This window comes from Pogoniulus pusillus, chromosome 10 (genome assembly GCF_015220805.1).
Source record: "Pogoniulus pusillus isolate bPogPus1 chromosome 10, bPogPus1.pri, whole genome shotgun sequence".
NCBI classification, from domain to species: Eukaryota; Metazoa; Chordata; class Aves; order Piciformes; family Lybiidae; genus Pogoniulus; species Pogoniulus pusillus.
The window spans coordinates 30,721,052-30,743,729 of NC_087273.1; the positions used below are offsets into that span (position 1 = coordinate 30,721,052).

Sequence of the window (22,678 nt, forward strand, 5' to 3'; positions counted from 1 at the left end):
CACTTAGCCTTTGGTCAAGAAAAAACAGCAGTGTTATATAAGCCTTCTTTTGGAGGGGCTACATGATGGATTTTAACAGGAAGTATTTCACAGCTGTCCTCTGTGCTGCTTATCATGCTCTGGGCTGACTGCTTCAGTCACTGTTCTCACCTCGCTCATGTCACCAGCATTTCCTTTTCTGCTGATTTTAAGGCCCTGTTTATCTACAAGGTTATGAAAGAAATGCAGCTCTAATATTGTGTGTTCTGTTGCACTGACAGGAATAGGTTATTTCCCAGAAAGCCATAATTGGTGTGGGAACTAGCAAAGACAGTGGAAGTTGTTGTGAAATATGCTGGAACCACTGGTCATTTTGTTGTATGTTGAGGTGGGGCAAGATATATACAGGTTTTGCAACCTAATGGTTGTTCAGGCTCCATGTGAATAGCAGAAAGGATGAATAATCAAGCAGTCCATGTTTCACACTAGTCTGAGAAGACTAGTGTTTCACACTAGACTAGCTCAGTCTAGAGAAGAGGAGGCTGAGGGGAGACCTCTCTGCAACTACCTGAAGGGAGGTTGGAGCAAGTAGGGGGGCAGCCTCTTGTCCTTAGTGTGTCAAGTGACAAATCTAGAGAACGTGGTTACAAGCTGTGCCAGGGTAGCTTTAGGCTGGATATTAGGAAGTATCTCTTCACTGAAATGGTTATGAAACATTGGAATGGTCTGCCCAGGGCAGTGGGGGAGTCACCATCCCTGGAGAGGTTCAAGCAGTGTGGACCTGGTGCACAGGGACACCGTCTAGTGTTGACCCTTCAGTACTAGGTTGAAGGTTAGACTGGATGTTCTTTGAGGTTTCTTTCAACCAGATTATGTTCTGTGATACATGTTCAGTGGCACAATTTCTAAAGGAGACAGATGCTGATGGATTGAACAGGTGATGTAATTTTTCCTAATTACACAGTATCACAGTATTATTAGGATTGGAAGAGACCTCACAGATCATCAAGTCCAACCCTTTACCACAGAGCTCAAGGCTAGACCATGGCACCAAGTGCCACGTCCAATCCTGCCTTGAACAGCTCCAGGGATGGCGACTCCACCACCTCCCCGGGCAGCCCATTCCAGTGTCCAATGACTCTCTCAGGGAAGAACTTTCTCCTCACCTCGAGCCTAAATTTCCCCTGGCGTAGCTTGAGGCTGTGTCCTCTTGTTCTGGTGCTGGCCACCTGAGAGAAGAGAGCAACCTCCTCCTGGCCACAACCACCCCTCAGGTAGTTGTAGACAGCAATAAGGTCTCCCCTGAGCCTCCTCTTCTCCAGGCTAACCAATCCCAGCTCCCTCAGCCTCTCCTCGTAGGGCTGTGCTCAAGGCCTCTCCCCAGCCTCGTCGCCCTTCTCTGGACACGCTCAAGCATCTCAATGTCCCTCCTAAACTGGGGGGCCCAGAACTGAACACAGTACTCAAGGTGTGGTCTAACCAGTGCAGAGTACAGGGGCAGAATGACCTCCCTGCTCCTGCTGACCACACCATTCCTGATGCAGGCCAGGATGCCACTGGCTCTCTTGGCCACCTGGGCACACTGCTGGCTCATGTTCAGGCGGGTACCAATCAGCACCCCCAGATCCCTCTCTGTCTGGCTGATCTCCAGCCATTACACTAAAGTGTTCATTACAAATGATGCTCAAACTCACTCTGCTGTGTGAGGATCCTTTGTGAGATATTCAAGATTAAAACAAACCTATATGTTCTAGTAACACAAAGGAACCTTTTTCCTCGAGACTGGTAGGTGGATGAAATTCTCTGGTTAGGTTTTAAACAACCTCTCTGCAGGCTGTGTGGAGAATTGCCACATGCTTCTCATAGATTCCAAATTTCTGCCATAGCAAGTCCCACTGGTTTCAACCACAGGCTTTATTGTTTTCTGTACTCTCCTTTGTAACCCTCAGCAAATGGAGGCAATGCCAGAAGTCCTGGAAAACAAGAGAGACAGGCTGCAAGCCAGGCCTACACTGCTGCATTCCTCTGCAATGGTAGGCCCAATCGCGTGGGCTTCATTTCAGCGCTTCATTGTAAGCCAGTGGCACGGATAGCCAAGTGACCAACGCCATGGAAACATGCAAGTGCAAGGCAGTTTGGGGAATCCAGTGCATTGGTTTTAACTAGCCTGGAGAAGAGGAGGCTCAGGGGTGATCTTATTACTGTCTACAACTACCTGAAGGGGCATTGCAGCCAGGTGGGGGGTGGCCTCTTCTCCCAGGTAACCAGCAATAGAACAAGGGGACACAGTCTCAAGTTGTGCCAGGTAGGTATAGGCTGGATGTTAGGAAGAAGTTCTTCACAGAGAGAGTGATTTCCCATTGGAATGGGCTGCCCAGGGAGGTGGTGGAGGCACCGTCCCTGGGGGTCTTCAAGAAAAGCCTGGATGAGGCACTTAGTGCCATGGTCTAGTTGACTGGATAGGGCTGGGTGCTAGGTTGGACTGGATGATCTTGGAGGTCTCTTCCAACCTGGTTGATTCTATGATTCTACAGTCTTGAGATCAAAAACTGTTTTCCCACAGGGGATATTTTTAGCTTTTTTGAGTGCCTCTTTTAACTTGCCTGTTCCATTTCTTGAATACGTCACCTTCACACAGCCATGAGGAAGATAAAGAAGTCCAGATCTGGTTTTGTTTTGCTGTGTTTTGTGTACTTATAAATTCTTGGCTTTCTTCATGTGTAGCTGGTTAGTGCAGCTAGGTGAAGGCAGCAGATGGCTTAGTAGAAAACTTCAGCAAGACTTCAATAGTTAGGTAGTTTCTTGCAAGGATGCACCACTGGGTTGCAGAAACATGTATAGAGATAGCCTATGCTATTGAAAGCTCATTAGAACAGGGAAAGGAGGTGGAAAGGAGCTGTTCAAGGCAAGATTGGACGTGGCACTTGGTGCCATGGTCTAGCCTTGAGCTCTGTGGTAAAGGGTTGGACTTGATGATCTGTGAGGTCTCTTCCAATCCTTGTGATACTGTGTGATACTGTGAAATTAAGCTCAGTGTAGTGACAGACTTAACCCCCCTAGCTGATTTCTTGTGTCCTAAATTTGGTGTGGCTTTTAGTGTATGTTTAAGGAAAAAAAGGTCTATTGTATTTCTGGTTTTAAACTTCAGCATCACCTCTAGCATGTGGACACATAGAATTGGTGTGCAGTTACTGCTAGAACGTCTGTGCTTTGAAACACATTGCTGATTGGCTCGCTCTGATCTCTTTGCTTTGACATGGCCAGAGTGGACATGGCTATTTCAGCCTCTGCAAACATGAATAATACAGACTATACAGATTTGGGGGGAAGTCTGATACTGTTTTTCCTTCATCAAGTCTAAAACTTGGCTCCCAGACAGCAGTACCTCATAGTGGGTAATGGGGGTGTTCATGTATTTCAGCCCACAACAACCACATGTGTTCCCTGTTAATATCCAGACTTAAGGCACAGATATGACTTTGAGTTATTACTGCAAGTGTTCTCACATCTTTGACTTGCAGATGCTATGAGTTGTGTGTGTCTTGGTGAAATGCCTGATAGAGTTTTCCAGCAAGAGGACTCCTGGTGATGGTATATCAAAAATTCTGAGTCAGTGTTACTACTTTTTATACAGTGTTACTATAAAGCTTAGTTGCTTTCAGTGGAGCAATAATGCTAAACACAAGCTGTAATGATTATAAAGGGTTTTTTGGTTAGGTTTAGGGTTTTTTTAATTCTATTTTATATTTTTTTTCCTGGAACCAGCCCTCTCAAATCATAAAAATGTTAGCAAAACCAAAATTAATGTGCTGTTTGCTAATTCACAAGGTAAGATATAGCCATATTTACTAGAGTGTCATCATTCCAGCTAGATATCACATTCCTGAATGTTTTCATGTGGACATTGATTGCCTTTACCCAGGTAAGTTGAAAAAGTCACTATGATTACTCTACCAAGAGGTACCACAGCAACAGTTCTGCACAGCAACAGTGCTACCCATTACAGGGGTCTCTCTTCCAAAGGATGTCCATGACAAGGACACTCGTGTTAGCTTTACTGCAGAGAGATGCTTCAGAGATGCTCTTGCCTTCAAATTAGTGCTCTTGTGACAAGTAATGGTTCACAGTTATGTGTTGAACACACTGTCTGGGACAAGTCTAGGAGAATTCAGGGGAAAGGCAAAAAAAAGAAACCCAAACTGCTGATTACCCTGATGAACTTGCAAAGTTAATGCTTGTTATCACTTCAGAATCCAGCACTGTATTTATAGATTAGATAAATGTGTATTGACTTCAATGTTGTGTTCATCTTTTAGCCTTTTAAGTACTGGGTCCCTGAGATGAAAGAGGCAAATCTAGGAAAGCAGATGGTATTTGCTCTTCAAGGACACAGTTTATTGGTTGTGTTGCATAAAATTCTACAGTTTGCTACAGTATAAATATGACCTTGAAACAGTTACTGCCATATTGAGTGTAGTTATTTGTTCTATTTTAACCAGTTTCTGAGGGACTAAACTCATACTGCTTGTACAATCAATGCATACAGCAGGCCCAGTACTTAAAATCTAAAAGTCCTTTCCCATCCCCCAGGCAAGGAGCTACAGGCTGGGGACTGAGTGGCAGTAAAGCAGCCAGGAGGAAAGGGACCTGGGGGTACTGGTAGGTAGTAGGCTGAAGATGAGCCAGCAGTGTGCCCAGGTGGCCAAGAGAGCCAATGGCATCCTGGCCTGCATCAGGAACAGTGTGGCCAGTAGGACAAGGGAGGTTATTCTGCCCCTGTACTCAGCACTGGTCAGGCCATACCTTGAGTACTGTGTCCAGTTCTGGGCCCCTCAATTCAAGAGAGATGTTGAGATACTGGAAGGTGTCCAGAGAAGGGCAACAAGGCTGGTGAAGGGCCTGGAACACAAACCCTATGAGGAGAGGCTGAGGGAGCTGGGGGTTAATTAACCTAGAGAAGAGGAGGCTCAGGAGTGACCTCATTGCTGTCTACAACTCCCTGAAGGGAGGCTGTAGCCAGGTGGGGGGTGGCCTCTTCTCCCAGGCAACCAGCAATAGAACAAGGGGACACAGTCTCAGGTTGTGCCGGGGGAAGTCTAGACTGGATGTTAGGAGGAAGTTGTTGGCAGAGAGAGTGATTGGCATTGGAATGGGCTGCCCAGGGAGGTGGTGAAGGCACCATCCCTGGAGGTCTTCAAGAAGAGACTGGATGAGGCACTTGGTGCCATGGTCTAGTTGACTAGATAGGGCTGGGTGCTAGGTTGGCCTGGATGATCTTGGAGGTCTCTTCCAACCTGGTTGATTCTATGATGATTTTGACTATCCTTATGCAACAGTGGCTGTATGTAGTAAGGCATGTTTCTGGCAGAGCACCTCTCTCACATTGACAGTTTTCAGAATAAACTACTTCACAGGTAGCTTTCTCCCACTTCATTTCCTGAGCTTTGAGAATTCTGAGGCAAGTTCTGAAAGTGGTGTATCTTAGGATGATAACAAGACCTCCTGTTTGGTACACTGAGGGAACTGAGAAAAAAACTGTCAAGTTAAATTGGAAAGTTTATTTATCCCAGTGTCAAAAGAACAACACCAGTGTTATAGACACCATTGGCAGCCAGCAAGCTTTTCATTGACTGGCCCCTTGAAAAGAAGGTTGCTATCATTTCTGGAGAGCTTTTACTGGGCCTCTTACCTACTGCTTGTGAAATGATGCCAAAGTATGTCAAATGCTCAAGGTTGTTTTTTCTGTTGTGGTAGTGATTGTTTGGGTTTTTTTTTTTTCAGCAGATCTGGATTACACATTTTAGTTTAGTATCAGAAATGAAGTGAGAGGAATTGCACTTATGTTTTTATACTGTAGTACTTAGTATCTGAAAGAACTGTCATTCTCCTGTCCATTTTTTTTCTTACAGCATAGTTTTATGCTAAGAAGTTCATAGTCCTATCCTACCTGAGTGAATGCAGTGTTTATTTCCTTCAGAATGTGACCATAAACACTATTCACTCCTTTCTCCTGCTAAACCTGCAAAGATGGGTATTGCCATAATAGGATGTGATCTAGCACTTCCCTCCTTTCCATCAACACGTTTTTGTGTTTTCATACAAGCTCTGCTTCAGGGCCAAGCTCTTCTTCCTTGATGACTGATATTTAGCAGGAGAGGGTCAAGAAGGACTTGGAGAGATGAGTTCTTTCATGAGTCTGAAAACAACTGTGCCAAGACTTGGGTATTAAGATATAGAATGAACAGACCCTGTCTGACCTACTGATTTTGAGTCAGGAAGTAGCTCTCAGGGTAAAATACTGCCTGCAGAGAGCTGCTGAGAACTGGTATTGCACAAGGCATGAGGAATTCAGGGAAAGCAGCATTTGTCAGGCTTGTCTCATAAAATTTTATGTGGAAGTTCCATTCATCTGTCCCTGACAATGTAGGCTAAATGTCAGCTCTAAAATTGTCTTGTGCCTTTACAAACAGCATTTGAAACTTTCTCCAGTTTCTTTGCCCAGTTATTTTTATTGACCTAAACTTGGTCTTTCATTCAACTGTGTTCAACAGAAGTAAATACAACTCTGTAGTAACAGGTATTTATGAGTCAATCTATATTGAGCCAGGTAGGGGGTTCCACTTTGTACTATATTTTTAGTACTAAGTTTTATTATGAGGAAAATTGTGCCACAAGAGACCCCTTTATTCTCAGCTTCATCTCATCAGTGTGGAAGGATACCGAACTAAAGGCAATGGAAACTTTTCATTCTTGTCTGGGAAAGAGCTTTATATGCTCTATGATGTCTCCTGTATGCTGTGAGGACAGAAAGTCAAAAATGTGCATGTTATGCTTGGCAGAAAGCTTCTTATTTTTTGTAGAGGTTTGATCTACAGATTCATTAGCCCATAGGAAAAGCCAATTTTCTTGTGCAGAAAAATATTCTTCCTTCATATATAGAGAAAATGTGCCTTTCAGGGTTAAAAAAATCCACCCAAACTGATCAGCTTTGGTACAGAGGAAGGGAGGGCAGGCAGTGAGCTGTAATGGAAGCAGTCTCTTGGCTGACTGCAGTGGGAGAGTTAACTCATGTGAATCTGTATGAGACATGCTGGCACTTCTCTCTGCATTCATTCTGCTAGCAAATGGGAAAAAAATGTTTGTGTAAAGGCTAAATGCACCAGCAGATCGGTTTGAGTTGTGTTCAGAGCTGTGACCAACTGTTTGTTTCACAATTATGCTACATGCCATCTATTCCAAAGAGAAATATTTGTTCAAAATTGATTTCCAACAGTTTGACAAGCATCAGACAAACCCAGTAATTAGATCTGTGAAGTGAAATGTCTGATGGCATATTGCCTCCTAACCATATTAGTGAAGTTAGGCTGAGAGCCATTTCATGTTTGCAGTGCCTTATCATAATGAGGATGAATCAAGCTTCGCTGTTCAGATTTAACAATGCAGACATAATTCTTTCCTCCCTCTCCCAACATACTTCTATTGCATAGCCTAATGGCTGTAGACACTCCATTCTTCTGTGAGCTGTATTATAGACAAAGTCTAAACCAGGTGATGGATTGTACCACCTACTGGTGGCCAAGGAAGAGCGCTGGAACTGTCTTAGGCTTTTTGATTGGGTAATTCCTCTTTCTGAAGCCACTTGGCAAATGACCAGATCTGTGGCCCTGTTTGATCAACCTTTCTTCATAGAATCATAGAATTAACCAGGTTGAAAGAGACCTCCAAGTTCATCCAGTCCAACCTATCACCCAGCCCTATCCAGTCATCTAGACCATGGCACTAAATGCATCATCCAGTTAGCACCCATTCTCTCATCCCCTGTTCCCCTTCTGCAGACAACCAGCAACAGAACAAGGGGACACAGTCTCAAGTTGTTCCGGGGGAAATATAGGCTGGATGTTAGGAGGAAGTTGTTGCCAGAGAGAGTGATTGGCATTGGAATGGGCTGCGCAGGGAGGTGGTGGAGTCACCATCCCTGGAGGTGTTCAAGAGAAGACGGGATGAGGCACTTAGTGCCATGGCTTAGGTGACTGGACAGGGCTGGGTGCTAGGTTGGACTGGATGATCTTAGAGGTGTCTTCCAACCTGGTTGATTCTATGATTCTATGCATCCCCTTTGGGTATTGGAAGGCAGCTATAAGGTCCCCCTGGAATCTTATCTAGGCAGAACAACCCCAACGCCCTCAGCCTGTCCTCATAGCAGAGGTGCTCCAGCCCTCAGATCATCTCTGTAGCTTCTTAGCACAGGGCTGCAACCCAGACACCCTCAACTGCAGCTTAGATGTAGCGATGATGGATGTGCAATTTCTGTCATTCTCATTCTTTTAGATGTCCTGCTGTTACCAGGATGCTGCTAAAAAGCCTTATTTTCCAGAATAATGGTTTTCAGCCTCTTAAATAATGCAAGACAAACTACTGCTAATATATTGCACATATGGCTTTAGTACTACAGCTTACTGTAGATCTTGAAATGTTTGGTGTTACAAAGCTGAGTAATTCTTTTTAGGTGTAACCTTTTGTTGTTCAAGTGACTAAAACCAGGTAAGTCAGTACAAATTCCAGATGTTTACTCATCAGCACTTCAGTAAACTTACTGACACATAGCTGACTCCTGAGAACTGTATTGCATTATATTTAACTGTCCAATTGTTTTCTTACAGAAGAAATAGGACAAAAAAAAAACCCAAACCAAACAGTAGAAAAGGACAAACACACATCTTATTTTATATACTAAAGAGCACTGCTTTATAAATATGCATGACTTAAGCATGACATAATGAAAAGTTGATTGAAAAGGTCCCTAGAGTGAAGTGAAAGAATTTTCATCTTCATACCCTAAGACAACAAAGCCAGGAAAAAAAGTAAACTAGTAATCAGTCACACCAGTCTCTAGGAAGAATAAAATATATTAGGTATTCAGTGTTATAAATTTGATGATGTACTTTGAGGTCTTTGCAATGAGTAAATAATACTTGATTCTTAAGATCTCCTACAAATATTTAAGCTGCTGTCATGTATTATTATAATCAATATTTACAATTTACTATGGCTGTTGATCTAAGCTCTTGAGAAGCCAAAATGGGAGACTATGCCTCAGTTTTTATCAGCTTCATTTTCCTTATTTATTCTACAGCATTTGTAGAGAGAGCAGCAATAAAAATGTGAGAGGAATTGCAAGTATCTGCAAGAAAGCAAGACTGGAAAGGAGTGGGAGAAAATGAAAATCTTGTAATCCTTAGCACATTAAACTTAACACATTCCAGCTGTTAGCTTAACAACTTCATTCCAGGCTGTCCTCTGTATGGAAGAAGATGGCAGATTTCTATATGCACAAAGAAGGACTATCCCAGAGCAGATCCACCAAGTGATCCATGAGAAGGATGCTTGTATCCGAGGACCCACATCAGATTGTTTAAAGCAGATTTCCATCATCTTGATGGTAGTTGTGGTTTAAACCACAGAGCTGAGAGGTGTCAGATAATTAGAGGCTTATGTAAAATGTTACTTTGATTCTTAATGTTTGCTTAATAGTTTATCCCATTTCTTAAGGCACAGTGGTTTTGAAAATACTAACATGTGGCCAGCCCTTGTTAAAGACAGCAGGAGTTTGGTTTTAATGTTGTTTCATTGACAGCATCTTTGGAACTTCTATTTTGTTTCATTAACATACTGTTCAGAAATGTTCCATCTTCATTCTGGGAGTCACTGTACACAGGGAACAAAAGGGTTTGCTCACTTCAACCAACATGCACAGGAAAAATTATGCCAACAGCAGGCATCGTAGCAGAATAGAGTGAGGGGAAGTGGAAAGGTTGTATTGCCTTTAGGAGGGGTCCTTGGTCATGCCTGTAGCACCAAATCCCTGCTCTGCGTCTGGCTCCCTCCCGTTTTTGAGATAATATGAAGATGTGATTTTTTTTCCCCCCATGTTCCCACTTTTGCAGCTTTCAATGACTTTATTCACCTAAATATATACAACACTTTAATAGCCTTCTGGTAATGCTTATGGCAATGAATCCTGACATAACCCATTTTACAAGGGTTTAAAAAAAACCCATGCCTGGAGACCTCCTCCTCTTCCCTGAGCAGCTTTTTCTTGTACAAGTGATATGGTACAGGAAAGGTGCTCTATTGTAATGGAAGAGCTTCATCTTTCAGGGAGAAACAAGAATATCTGTATCACATGCACAGGACTTGTAATAGGTTTTAATAGGAGAAGTCTATGTATTTTTAAATGAAGAAATAAGCATATGTTTACATGTTCCATTCATTCTGGATATCCTTCAGACATTATTAAAGTGATCTGTCTCTCCAAATGCACTTGATGACTTTGGTTACTTAGCTCAAATATTAATGGTAGCCTATATCTGTTAATATTAGAGAAGACTTAAACATGCAGAAAATCCAGAGGCAACTTAAGTGTGTGCTTTCATTACTGAAATAAAGCATACAGAAAGATTTACATTTTATAGCCTCCTGGGTGTGCCTTGGGAGAAGCTACTTCTGTGGCACAAATACCCGCCTTTGTTGCTTACCAATACCCATATTCAGTGACACAAAGCACAACTGTTATAAAACAATATTAGTATGCAGATGCTCTGGTGTTTTGTTAATGCATTTAATTAAATACAATAGCTCTTTTGTTTGTTCTCCTTTTTCTGTCCTTGAATGGATTTGTATTATGGTATAGACTCTAGGCTTGGAGCTACTGTTTAAAATGTTTTGCAGTTCTAGAACGTGTCATATACCCAGGATCATTGCTTTCTCTTTCATTCAATTAAGAAAATCATTTGGGAAAGTTTAATAGTTTCTGGTAAGTTTGAAAGTACCTTTTCAGGAAAACCCAAATCCCAATATTGCCTGCAGATGTTTTCCTATCCTCCATTGATGAGATCTTCATTCACAGGTAGCATTGGTTAAGCAATTGTATTCCTGAGAAATAATTCCAGATGTTTGAATTTTCCTGATGTTCCCTAATATTTTCTAGGTAGTTTTCATAGAAGAAAAAAGAAGCAGCATAGGAAAACTGCACATTTTGTTTTCATAAAGAAGAAAGTGTAGCAGACTGATTACAACAAATTGTACCCTAAGTACTGATGTACATTTGCAGAAGGCATCGTTATTGTCTTGTGTCGTTATCCATCAAATTATTTCAGTTGTTCCGAGTTCTGACAAAAGGTTTCTTCAGTGCCCTGCGGGTGGGTGAAATCAAACGAAATGACTGTGTCAAGTCTAAAAGTCTCTGGTGAATCAGCAAAGTACTTGAGCCTTTGAAAACATGACCGTGGTTGCCAGAACCTCTCTCTCCCATGGCAGCAAGGGCTAAATCAATTGGGGTTGTAATGAGGCAATTAGAAGACCCTAAAGGTAACCTATGACTAACTTATTTCTGAGATGTTGAGCCCCATTAACTCCAAAAATGTTTTTGACACGGAATGATTGTGCGTCTGCCCTGAAGGCTGCTTGTCAAGCAATGACCTACTAACAGTCTTTTGGTGTTCCTTGGAGATAAGACTTATTTGTCAGTGGGTGCAGTTTGCTTTAGAACAGTAGGAATAATAGCATAGGCTCTAAAAACCTCCATAAATCTTTATCACTGATAAAAGGAGCTACTACACTTTAAGCGTTAATTGTGCTGCGGCTGATTCTTTCCATATCTTTTACTGCTTGCATCAGAACATAACTATGGAGAAAGCAGCAGACATTTCTCTGATAGCACAGAGGTCTGTCTTGGCACCTTTCTTGGCTGAAAGATCATCATTTTCTGGTAATTGCTTTTGTCACTTCTCACAAGCACAAAATGCAAATCAGACCATGTTGCTCTAGGCCTTCAGCATCAGTGTGTGAACCTGGTATGTCAAGCGCTGGGATCATAGGTGGAGAAAAGCTGTCGTGGAGACCAATCAGAAATTGGAGTGTGTCTTATTATGAGCATCCTCTGCCTTTTTAAAGTGAGGACAACCAAAGTGAAAAAACTCTCCCCTCATTACACTGGTTTGACTGCTATTAAAGTTACAGCAAGGGGTTCAAAATGAGGACAAAACAAAAAGCTCTGATGCTGTGGACAGGAAACCTGCACTTGTGAAGGCACAGGTCTTGTAATATTGTTTTCTCTATTCCACCCCCCTGTTTTGGGAGAAAACCAACACGTTGAGAGTTGCAGCCCTCCAAGGGAAAATTGTGGGAATTCCGACTGTTCACTGCAAGTCTCCTCATCAGGAAGCCTTTCACGTAAATAAAGTTTGTGTCAGCCGTGCTGTTTGAGCTATTTGCAAATACTTTAAATGCAGTAATCATTAAAAAAAAAATCACCTGGAACTACAGCAAATCTTGTGTGAGAACATCGTCCTGGTTTCGGCTCCAAGGGAGCTTAATGTTCTTACAGGCTGGTAGAGAACATAGATTCATTGCAACTGCACATATTACAGGGTTTGTATGAAATGAGCATCTCAAGGCGAGGGAAAGAAAGCAGCATTGTTCCAGGGCTGTTTTTCACAGGCCTGTATTCATATCTCATCCTTGTTGTTTGCAGGAGAGGCAGATGTGAATCAGAACAATGGGACCTCCACCAAGAGCCCAGCGGTGACAGACTCCAAAGGCACAGCAGACCCGAAGAATGCCTGGCCTGAGGCCAACCCAGCTGACACGACTGGTCGCCCCCACTTGATCCGCCTCTTTTCCCGAGATGCCCCAGGAAGAGAAGACAACACCTTCAAAGATCGGCCCTCAGAGTCAGACGAGCTACAGACCATCCAAGAGGACAGTGCAGCAGCTTCAGAGAACTCGGATTTGATGGCGTCGCAAAAACGTTCCTCGTTCCGGTACGGATCAAAAATGGCCTCTGCCAGCACTACAGACCATGCCAGGCACGGATCGCCAAGGCACAGAGACTCGGGTCTGCTTGACTCGCTGGGCAGATTCTTTGGAGGTGAAAGACACGTTCCCCGGCGGGGCAAGGTGAGCTCTGAGGAATAGAGAACTGCACAGCTACAGCAAAATAAAGTACAATTGAACAGGAAGGGTGGGACTGAGAGGAAGGTGTAACTGCTAGAATGCCAGAGTTGACTTAGCCAGCAGCATGGTACTTGCAAGTGTGTAGTTTCGTGCTTGGCTTTAAACTGAAAACAACAACAACAACAACAATGTATAGATTTGGGAAACCAGGAGCTAACTCCTCTGAGTAGTAACAAGGAGTATTAGAAATCCAGGTGGCTCTAGAAACATCACTGAGAGTTTGTTGTGACCATTTTATGTGGTACATTATATGTATTTGTATGTTGTGCCATTTAGAGAAACTTCAGTCTGCTTTTCTGTGCTGTTCTTAAATATTTGCAAAACCGAGCTGGGTGAGAGCACTGAATGCAAGACAATCTCCAGACACTTTGGCACTAGGGAACAGACTTGGAAATAGATGTTAGGAAAAAACCCTATGGCCAGATGCTCAGTCTGCTTGTGCAAGAGCATGTTTTAAGGTCGGTTGATAGCACTGCTGAGTAGATGGCTTGACAGATACTGTCCTGAATCCAAGGTGTATAACATAATCCAGCTGCTTTATTCTGGCAAGAAGTGAGGATTTCTATTCCGAGCATTTCACATGAGAAATTGCATAACAAGCCATTTCATTATAAATTGGAAAACAAGGTGTTGATGAAAGGAAATGTGTACTTGAATGCTCTCCTTTTCCAAGATTAACCTATCCCCTCTCATAACTTAGGTGGCATGTTAGCTCTTTGTTGTTCAGGTGGCAAAGTTTAAGATAGTTTCACATAAATGGGGAGTGGAGCCTTGTGTTTGTGTGTTCACACACTACAGAAGCATCTGAATGGTACCTACTGCAGGGCTGTAAAAAGTTTGTGTTACCCAAGTATATTGTTAGATGTAGTTGTGTGTTGCAAAAAAAGCAATGCTCATAATTGCTGGCTGAGCCTGTTTTGCAGTACCTTTGACAACCTTTGCTGTCTGTTCCGTAGTTTTAACTGGTGATGCTTGCTAGGATGGGTTAGCACATGCAGCTTTCCCAAACTGGCTGACTCAAGTATGTTGCATGATACCTTCTACCCTCTGGTTTGGAACTAACTTGTGATGGTGTAATGGCTGCAGTCTGTCCATGTCCTTCACAGCTCCATACTTCAAAATGCAATGTATTGTAGCCCTTCCCAAAAGAGCTGTTGTAATGTATAAACCACTGGATCAGAAATGCTCTAGAAACTTAAGACTGGAAGCTTCTCACACTTGGGAGCCAGTACTAAGCAAGTTTTGTATTTCTCACATTTACAAACCGAGGCCTGTAGTGGTCATGACAAAAACTCAGCAATTCAGCAGTTGTGCCTGTAGGTGTATAATGGTCATGCATGGCAACAAGCAGTTGCTGTGAGAATGAAGAAAACCACTTTTCTTACCGTTCCTGCAAATATCAGAGACTGTTCCCAACACTCCTATTTTCTGTAACCTCATTGGCTAGCTCAGCTCTTGCTGCTTCATTCATATACTGTGTTACTCATTGAGAAGTAGTATATGAAGTGCTCTCTGTGTGCACCAAGGAAACACCACCAAAAACTTAGGTTCTGCATACAGACTGCTTAGCAATACAAGCAACCTACTCACTTCTTAGTAGTCATGACTGAAAAAATGGCTGCAGGTTGTACTGATTTTGTATTTCATCCTTTGGTGTGAACATGATCACTTTGATTCCTTACCGATCTCTATGTGATTAGGTAGGAGAGGACAGGATATCATGTAGTAACTGTGTTGCTGTTCAGGAAACTGCTATTCCAAAGCACTTAATGTCTAAAAACCTGTACAGAGTGTTAGGCAATTCTGACATCTTTTACCTAGCAATTTTATATATCTTTTAAAAGTAACAATATACAATGTAAGGGAGTCCTGACTTGCAGATCTCAGCTGGAAGCACAGAAAAAGCTTATCTTGGCAAAAGCCAGCCACATGTGCTAAGGCATCTCTAACACTGCTTCACACAGTGATAATATTGATGCATGAAACTGTGTTCCAGGAAGCTCTATCATAGCAGGGTTTCAGTGCAGGAAAGTGGCACAGGCAGTTGCTTCAACTATTATTTAATTGGCCTTTGGATCTATGCCTTTTGGTTTCTGGTATCAAGGAAGGCTTGTGGTGGTGTTTTTAGATGTGTATGCAGAGGAAATCTGGGTCACTAGTAGTCTTACCTGTGCTTAAAACATAAACAGTTGTCACTTGCTGAATTCAGTAGTGTCAGAGTACTGCTAGATGATGGTTTCATGGATGAGCTGTAGTAAAGTTCTTTGGCAGTTTTCCAAATTCCACCAAGTATATAGGTCTTTGGTAAATAAGATAGCATGAAAAGCACCTTAAGGCATGAATTTCCAAGGCTTGAAATGGGAAAGTTTCTAGAGCTGCACTGTTTATTTGCTTGCGCTTGTGTCTGATTTAATTTTTGAAGCACCTCCAAGCAATTTTGCATCTGCTTTTCTTGCAAGCAATCTTCCCTTTTCAGCCAGCCTGTGCCCCAGTGGGAACGTGTATCTCAACTACCCACACCAGCCAGCACTGGAATGCAAAGGCAACACTTGCTCTTTGTACAGATGTAGGGCTGACATTCAAGCAAAACACACAAATTCTTTGTGGAGGCATTTTCATCTCGCATCAACAGCTGAAAAGTACGTTAATGAATAATGTTCACTATTGTGTGTGGAAAGGTGGGGTCAGAACAAAGCGAGGACTGTTCCGTGGCCTCCTTCTCTTGCATGGAGCAGGTTCTCTCTTACCCTGGAATTCTGAAGTTAAATTAAGAGTATGTGGGAGTCCTGTGGCAGTAAACAAAAATAGAAATACTGGAACCTACAGAAATTCTCCTTCTCCAAGGAGCAGCAAATGATTTTGCCATTGTTTTCCCAACTCCTGCCCCATCAAAACCAGCTTGAATTTTGTAGTCCTCAGATTTTAAGGTAGAATATTCTAAACAAAACAATTATTGTGCACAGCCTAAATTCAGTTGTATTGAACCATTTTAAAGGGTCCCCAGAAAGAAACTGCAGTGCAGACGTATTAAAAAGCATGCAAGCCATGAGCATAGCTATAAATTATTTCCTTTTTTAATCTTTAGACTATTTGTCTGAATGTTTGTAAAGCATGACAGCAAATTTGTTAAAATGATCAGCTCTTTGTTTTGCTTCCCAGATATTAGCCTATATTCAACTCCAGTATGTACTGAATGCTGTTTTTTTTCTTTTACTCAGTTGTCTGTGCTTTTGTAATTTTTGTTTTGTTCTGTTTGTTTTTCTACTAAAGTTTAGATTGTGCAACAAGAACTTTTCTCTATCCTGGTTTAACATTATGCATTAACATACTAAACTTTTAGTCTACAGTTGTGATACACCTACAACAAAGCAAAATATTGTGGTAGCAAATAATGGGCTGAGGACAGATTTCATGAAAGATTAAACCATTTTTTTTCTTTTACATTTTTGCTTTAGTTTTGTATGCACAAAATGTACAAATGTTTTCCTGTTGCCTGTATGAAGCCTTGCTCCTGTATTTCTTTCCCAATATATATGCATTTGGGTGCAAGGAATAGGGAAGGTGGGCATGGAGCCTCCCCTTCTACGGACAGACAAGCTATGAGGAGTACTGGGGCTGAAGGTCTCAACCTGAGCAGAACTGGGGACTAGGATCAGCATTTCCAAACCCATCCTAAAATTAAGCAGTTGCTGTAATGGGGATCTGCAAAGAGGGTTGCAATAAATATGCACAGGGCAGAAAATTTAGGAACAATGCTCTGAAATAATAACCTAAATAATTCACGTTTCTTGTGCGAGCTTTGATGTGTTCCACAGCACCATGAAGACTTTGAAAAGTAGTGCTGGTCTGACTAGTATGTGTTGTGATTTAAGTAAAGAACTTACTGTGATTTTAATTTCTGAGTCTCATTTTTCAGGGAGTAGTGTATTGCTGGTGATGCACTGTTCTGTAAAACCTGCTGTGCAAAAAAACATGCCTGGGAATTTATGATTTGGGTTGGGTTTTTTTATATGCCTTAGGGTGGTTGTAACAATTTGTTTTCATCTTTTGCTTTATATGTGCTTTACGTATTCATTAAACTCTTTACCTCACAAACCTGGTGTACTAATGATTTAATTTGTTTTAAATCCTTTAATCTATTAACAGAAGTTGCAGTTTCGTAGTAGGGGATGGGGTTTCAGATTGTGAAAAGCAGCCACGGGTCCTACATCTGGTTGAAACAGTGCCTCTCTGTGGAAGAGAGACTAGCTTCTGAACAATGCGAACTAAATCTGGCCTCTCACAGCAGGTACTAATGAACGATGAATGACCTAACAATGAGGTGGTCTGTCACAGCTGCCAGCCTGAAGCTCATTTTGCTTGTTCAGTAGGGCTTGGGGCACTTGCGGTTTCACTGTTAAAGCAAGCAAGAAACAACAGGTGAGTACTGCACAGCACATGCCAAGTGAGAGGCTTGGGAGCCAACGTTACATAAGGACTGATGCTGACATGTTGATCTAACACATATGACCATATACATGCTTAATAATTAACACATTAATGCACTGGAACTAATTACTATTTTTGTGGAAATTGCTGCTTGAAGCACTTACTACAAACTGTAAGATGAATTTGGAAGTCAGAGCAGGTTAAATACTTTGTAAGTGATGCTTAGAAGAACAAGTACTGACTTTTGGCAAAGTATTAGTCATGCTTTCTGCTCAACCTAATGGCACAAATGCATGGAAATGGGACAAAGTGGGTGGGGTGCAGTGATTTGTACTATAAAGCAAAGAGAAAAATCATGAGGGGGTGGGGAGGCAAAGCCTCTGTGCTCCAGCAGTTTAACAGAGGGTGAGGGGATTGCCTCTTGGAAATGAAGTATTTGAGAGATCACTGATTCTAATGAGCATATTGCAAAGGATTTACCCTTTTCATCAAACTACCAGCAGTATCTTCTCTTTCAGTCTTTGCTAGACTATTTCTGTGTTCTCCTGTCCACCAGTATAATGATAATAATGTTCATAATTATGGAAATAATAATAATAATAATAATAATAATAATAATAATAATAATAATAATAATAACAACAACTACTTCTCTGTGTAAGAAAGAGGGGGCTAAGAGTGTGCTCTGAACCAAAACTTCAAGGATTCTTTGCTTGGTGAAACTCCAGGCTTGCTGATAAACTGTGCCTGGGCTTCAGCATAACAGCAATGCAGAGCCACAGCCACTGGAGGTCTTTTGGTGGGAACTGGCTTTGGCTGTCTTTCAACTGCACAGTGCTAAAATCTGGTGTATTAGGGTAGAGTTTTTTTCTATCACATATATTAATTCCTTGCAAATGAAAATCTGCATTATCCTTGGCACTTTCTACACCAGAATGCCAAAATTAATGACTTCGTTCTTCAGCTGTTTTGAGATGGCATCATGATGCACACTACCCAACACAACACTGAGACAAAAGCCGATCTTTTTGTGTCCTGGCCCTGTTTTGTATCTCCATCGCTGCACACCACTAGTGACAACTGCTGGCTTTCATTTCATATACCAACACAAAATAGCTCATTTAGTTCCTGAAATGGTCTCCAACATGTCTGGTTACTCATTTCACTCTAAAGTTATTTGCTTTTATTTCTGAGCTACACAGAAAACAAAAAAAATCTTCCACTGCAATTTCCAGATGCTTTTACTGAATTAATTAAAAGATGTCTGTAAAAACATACTAAATTACTGCTGAAGACCCAAGATGAACATTAGCTCTGGCTCACCTTTTCTCTTACAATGAATCTCCTTTTTACTTTCTGATACTTCATACAATTAACATGCCTTGGAAACTGGACAAGCCTTAGGTTTCAGATGGTCCATCTGCTCCATTTTACATAGACTACATTGTTGTAAACTTAACCTCTGAGCAATGGTATTCTTTTTTTCCAAGAAATAAGCTATTAACCAGGCCATGTCTCATTATTTCATAATACCAGATTCTCCTGTTGGCACACAGGTTTTGCTGATGTAGGCAATAGTACTTTTAATCATCTGTAGAAGCAAGAGTTTAGCTTGCCATTTACTTACAGGCAGAAGGAAATAAAATTGGGCCAGTCCCTTCAAGGATCTGTGGTGGGGGTGAGCATGTGCAACCCGAGGGATGAAATCTGTATTTTGAGAAATGAAGGTTGCAGTAACATTATTCTCCTTTTCATTGTTGGTCAGCAGCTGTGAGGTGACAGTGCACACCAGGTAGCTACAGGGGTTTTTTCTGGATAATTACCATCCTGGTCAATGCATGACCACCTTGACTATGAAGATTCCAGGCAACCATCCTTGTAAAAGTCGTGACACATTTCTGCTTTCCTGCAAACAGCCATACCCACAACATAATGTTTGTTTGCTGTAGCAGCATCGGCGCAAGCATATCCACCACATACATACCACATCAGTGGAGAGTAGCTGTTGGGAATACTGATCGGTGATGCCTTCCATAGCTTGGCCACGTCCAGTTGAATCCTTCAGGCTGTGAAGTTTGTTGGTAGCAGGAGCTACCCTGGAAACTACCCTGAGAATACTTACTAGCCAAAAACAGGTTTGTTAGACTGATCATTCTCAGGAAAAAAACCTACCACCTAAAACTTTGCACTGGGTTTCTATGGTGGATCATTTCAACAAGATATAATCTACATCATTGACACCAGCTTGGTAAAACAGCACTGCCCACGCACCAGACTCTGGGTCCAAGCAGCTTTAAAGATGTTCTGCTATGAAGAATACTTGAATAGAATTATTAATGCTAGGCAGAAAAATGCTTCAGAAAAGCAAAGGTAAACTAAAGCACTGAGATTTTGCCCCAAACCATTTATCAGGTGTCACAACAGTAGAATAAATTGGAGATTGAGAAAAACTCCAGAGGTGTGGTGGCACTGGTCCCAGAACCATTGACATGAACAACTGTCCCAGTTGTGCTTTTTTCCTCCTGGTCATTCCTCCCTCTCACTTTCTAATTTGCAAACCCTAATCATTGAGGCATTAGGGAGTAAGAGTGTTAGGGAGAAACATGGTTCTGGATTATGAATTGGCATTTAAACCTCTCTTGATGATCAGTGTGCTCTATTATTTCTGTCATGCTGTCTTCGTTCTCAGCTTCCTTAGGTTTCTTACCCTTCAATCTCTAGCCTTTCATCTCATGTTTTTTATTCCCATCTTTCTGCTAAGAATTCTTCCTCTTTCTGTGCATCACCACTTTCTAGACAAAGATTATATTAATGACCTCTGCACTACACTGGAAAGCAGAATCTCTTGGACACCACATCTCTCTTCTAACAATTCTCCTCCATAACTTCAAGCAAGTAATCTAATTTCTGTCTTAATGTCCACATTAGTGAAAATTAACAGTACCATTACAAGGCTGTGTGGTTCTTCCTTTATAAAGTGATTAGAAAAGCCTGCTGAATTAGCTAATTAGTTATAATGTCACTGTCAAACCAGCATGTGGGGAAGATGTCAGCACTGCCATCGCTTTTGTAAGGAATCACTAAGTTGTGAACAGCCTGGAACAAACACCATCACAAAGAGCAAACTGAAAAGCAACACCACCAATATAACACAGCTCTGCTTAGCACTGCATGGCTACAGCAGGTGTATTACTGCTTGAATAAGCCTAGAGGCATCCTCACAGCACTCACCTGCTCAGTATCACTGCCTCATGAGACTCTGGGTAACAGCACTGGAAGGCTGTGGTGCAGCATCAGCCAGGCCTAGGAACACAAAGCTCCATCTACAAAGCACCCCTGAATCCCAAGATGAAACGATTTCTATATGCAGCTGCCCATCAGATTTCCTATGATTGCTCGAGTCAAAGCTGTGTATACTTCGGGACATGGTTTAAGAGCCATGGTGGTCTTAGGTGGATGGTTGGGCTCAGTGATCTTAGAGGTCTTTTCCAACTGAAGCCATTCTGCAATTCTGTGATTCTTTTGGTTCAAAAACTAGTGTATATATTCACTGAAGCCTGCTTCTCAGCTCCTGGTTGGAATGCTGTTTTGAAATGGTACTAACTACAGCAAATTCAGAGCTGGTCAGGAATTTCACTATACTTGAGTCTGGATTCAGAGTCCTTTTCAAGTGCTACTCAAAATGAGCTTTAGTGAGCGGCTTATGAATTGCCTGTTTCTCACCCATCCTGAAACCAGCTCAAACAGTATTCATTACTCAATGCTTAAAGGCTAATTTCAGTCTACCATTATGGCTGCAGATTTCTTTGGGTTATGTCCTACATCCTTCAAGGTTGTGGAACAGTTTGGTTTTCTAGGGCAAGCTAAAGGCACTTTCATATCTGTATGGATTTGAAAATGGCAGACTTTGTGTGATTTCCTTTAAATTTATGCATAGAACTCCTTCAGCATCTTGTAAAAACAATCCACTGGAAACCATGAAACCCACTGACCCCACGAGAATGTCCATAAATTTGCATTCCTGCTAATGCTGAAAATATACTTGGTTTAACTGTATTTTCAGTCATCTCTTTCCATATTTCATACCTATCTGGATTTTGCTGTTACACAAACTGTGATGTTCTTTAGATTTTCCTATTTCACATCCTAAAGTGGGCAACAAAACCACTTAATGAAGACACTGAAGGGACTTGGAACAAAAGCTATAAATTCAGCACTCAAAAAATAGTATTACTGTTGGCATCAATGCATGTCATTTACTGACTGGGAATTAGAGCTTTAAGTTTATATTTACATGTCAATGTAATCTTCCTTAATAGGCAATCATCCTGTAGAGGATGACAGCTGTCAGTAAGAGCTTATAATAGGCATTTAGAAGTCATCCTTAAGTAGAAATTGCAAGATCTGACACACCACGTTTTCATGGGATCTCATCACTAACAGATGTCTGCTACTGCTTAACCACAGTTTTTATACTTGAGCATCAAATCTGGAAACTAAGCCAAGTAGGGCACACAGAACACAACTGCAACTTTGTTAATATGAAAATTAATCCCCAAACCCCTACCACATCACACGGTAAAGACAAGGGGTAATGGGCACAAGTTGCTGCTGGAGAGATTCAGACTGGATGCCAGAAAAATTTTCACCATTCAAACTATTAGACATTGGAATAAACTCCCATGGGAGGTGAGGGATTCCCCTGTATTAGGCAGTTTCAAGGCCCAGCTTGACAGGGTGCTAGGCCGTCTCAGACTGTATTCTTACCCTGAAAGATTGGACTGGATGACCCCTGAGGTCCCTTCCAACCTGGTTTTCCACAAATCTCAAGTCAAATGCATGTATGATCAGAAACCTGAACTTCACAGCCAGTGTCCAAATGTACAAACAGGGCCTGTCTTGTCTCTCTCCTGCAGTTACAGCACAGGCAGTAACACTTCTTAACCCTTGTTAAGTACCACAGAATAATACCAAAAGACTTGGCTAAGCCTGCAGCCTGCTGCCTCTCAGGTATCTTCACCTCAACTGGAAATGTGATAGCCTTGCACAAAGCCCCAGGTGGAGCAGATACCAAATCAGATATGGATTCTTGTTACTGTGTCACAGAAATGGCATTGGGCTTTCTTTTTCCCCAAAATGATTCATTTTTTCCCAAATTATTATTACAGGTTGCACCAGTAAAGTACATGGCTAACACAGGCAGTGCAACACCAATCTATAGCTACCACTAAGATCTCAAGTACCTGCATGTTCTCTT

General features: G+C 41.8%; 1 protein-coding gene across 5 annotated transcripts in view; it reads left to right on the plus strand.

Moving 5' to 3' along the window:
* Positions 1 to 22,678, plus strand: part of MBP (myelin basic protein) — a 102,385-nt gene that overhangs the window by 67,612 nt on the left and 12,095 nt on the right. For 4 of the 5 annotated variants that reach the window (XM_064150118.1, XM_064150121.1, XM_064150116.1 and 1 more), the window contains one exon: positions 12,512 to 12,936. In XM_064150118.1, coding sequence (XP_064006188.1) covers positions 12,512 to 12,936 — 425 coding nt within the window. Of the gene's footprint in view, positions 1 to 11,298; positions 11,347 to 12,511; positions 12,937 to 22,678 lie in introns of those variants that run through there. The other variant, XM_064150119.1, reaches the window with a different exon arrangement.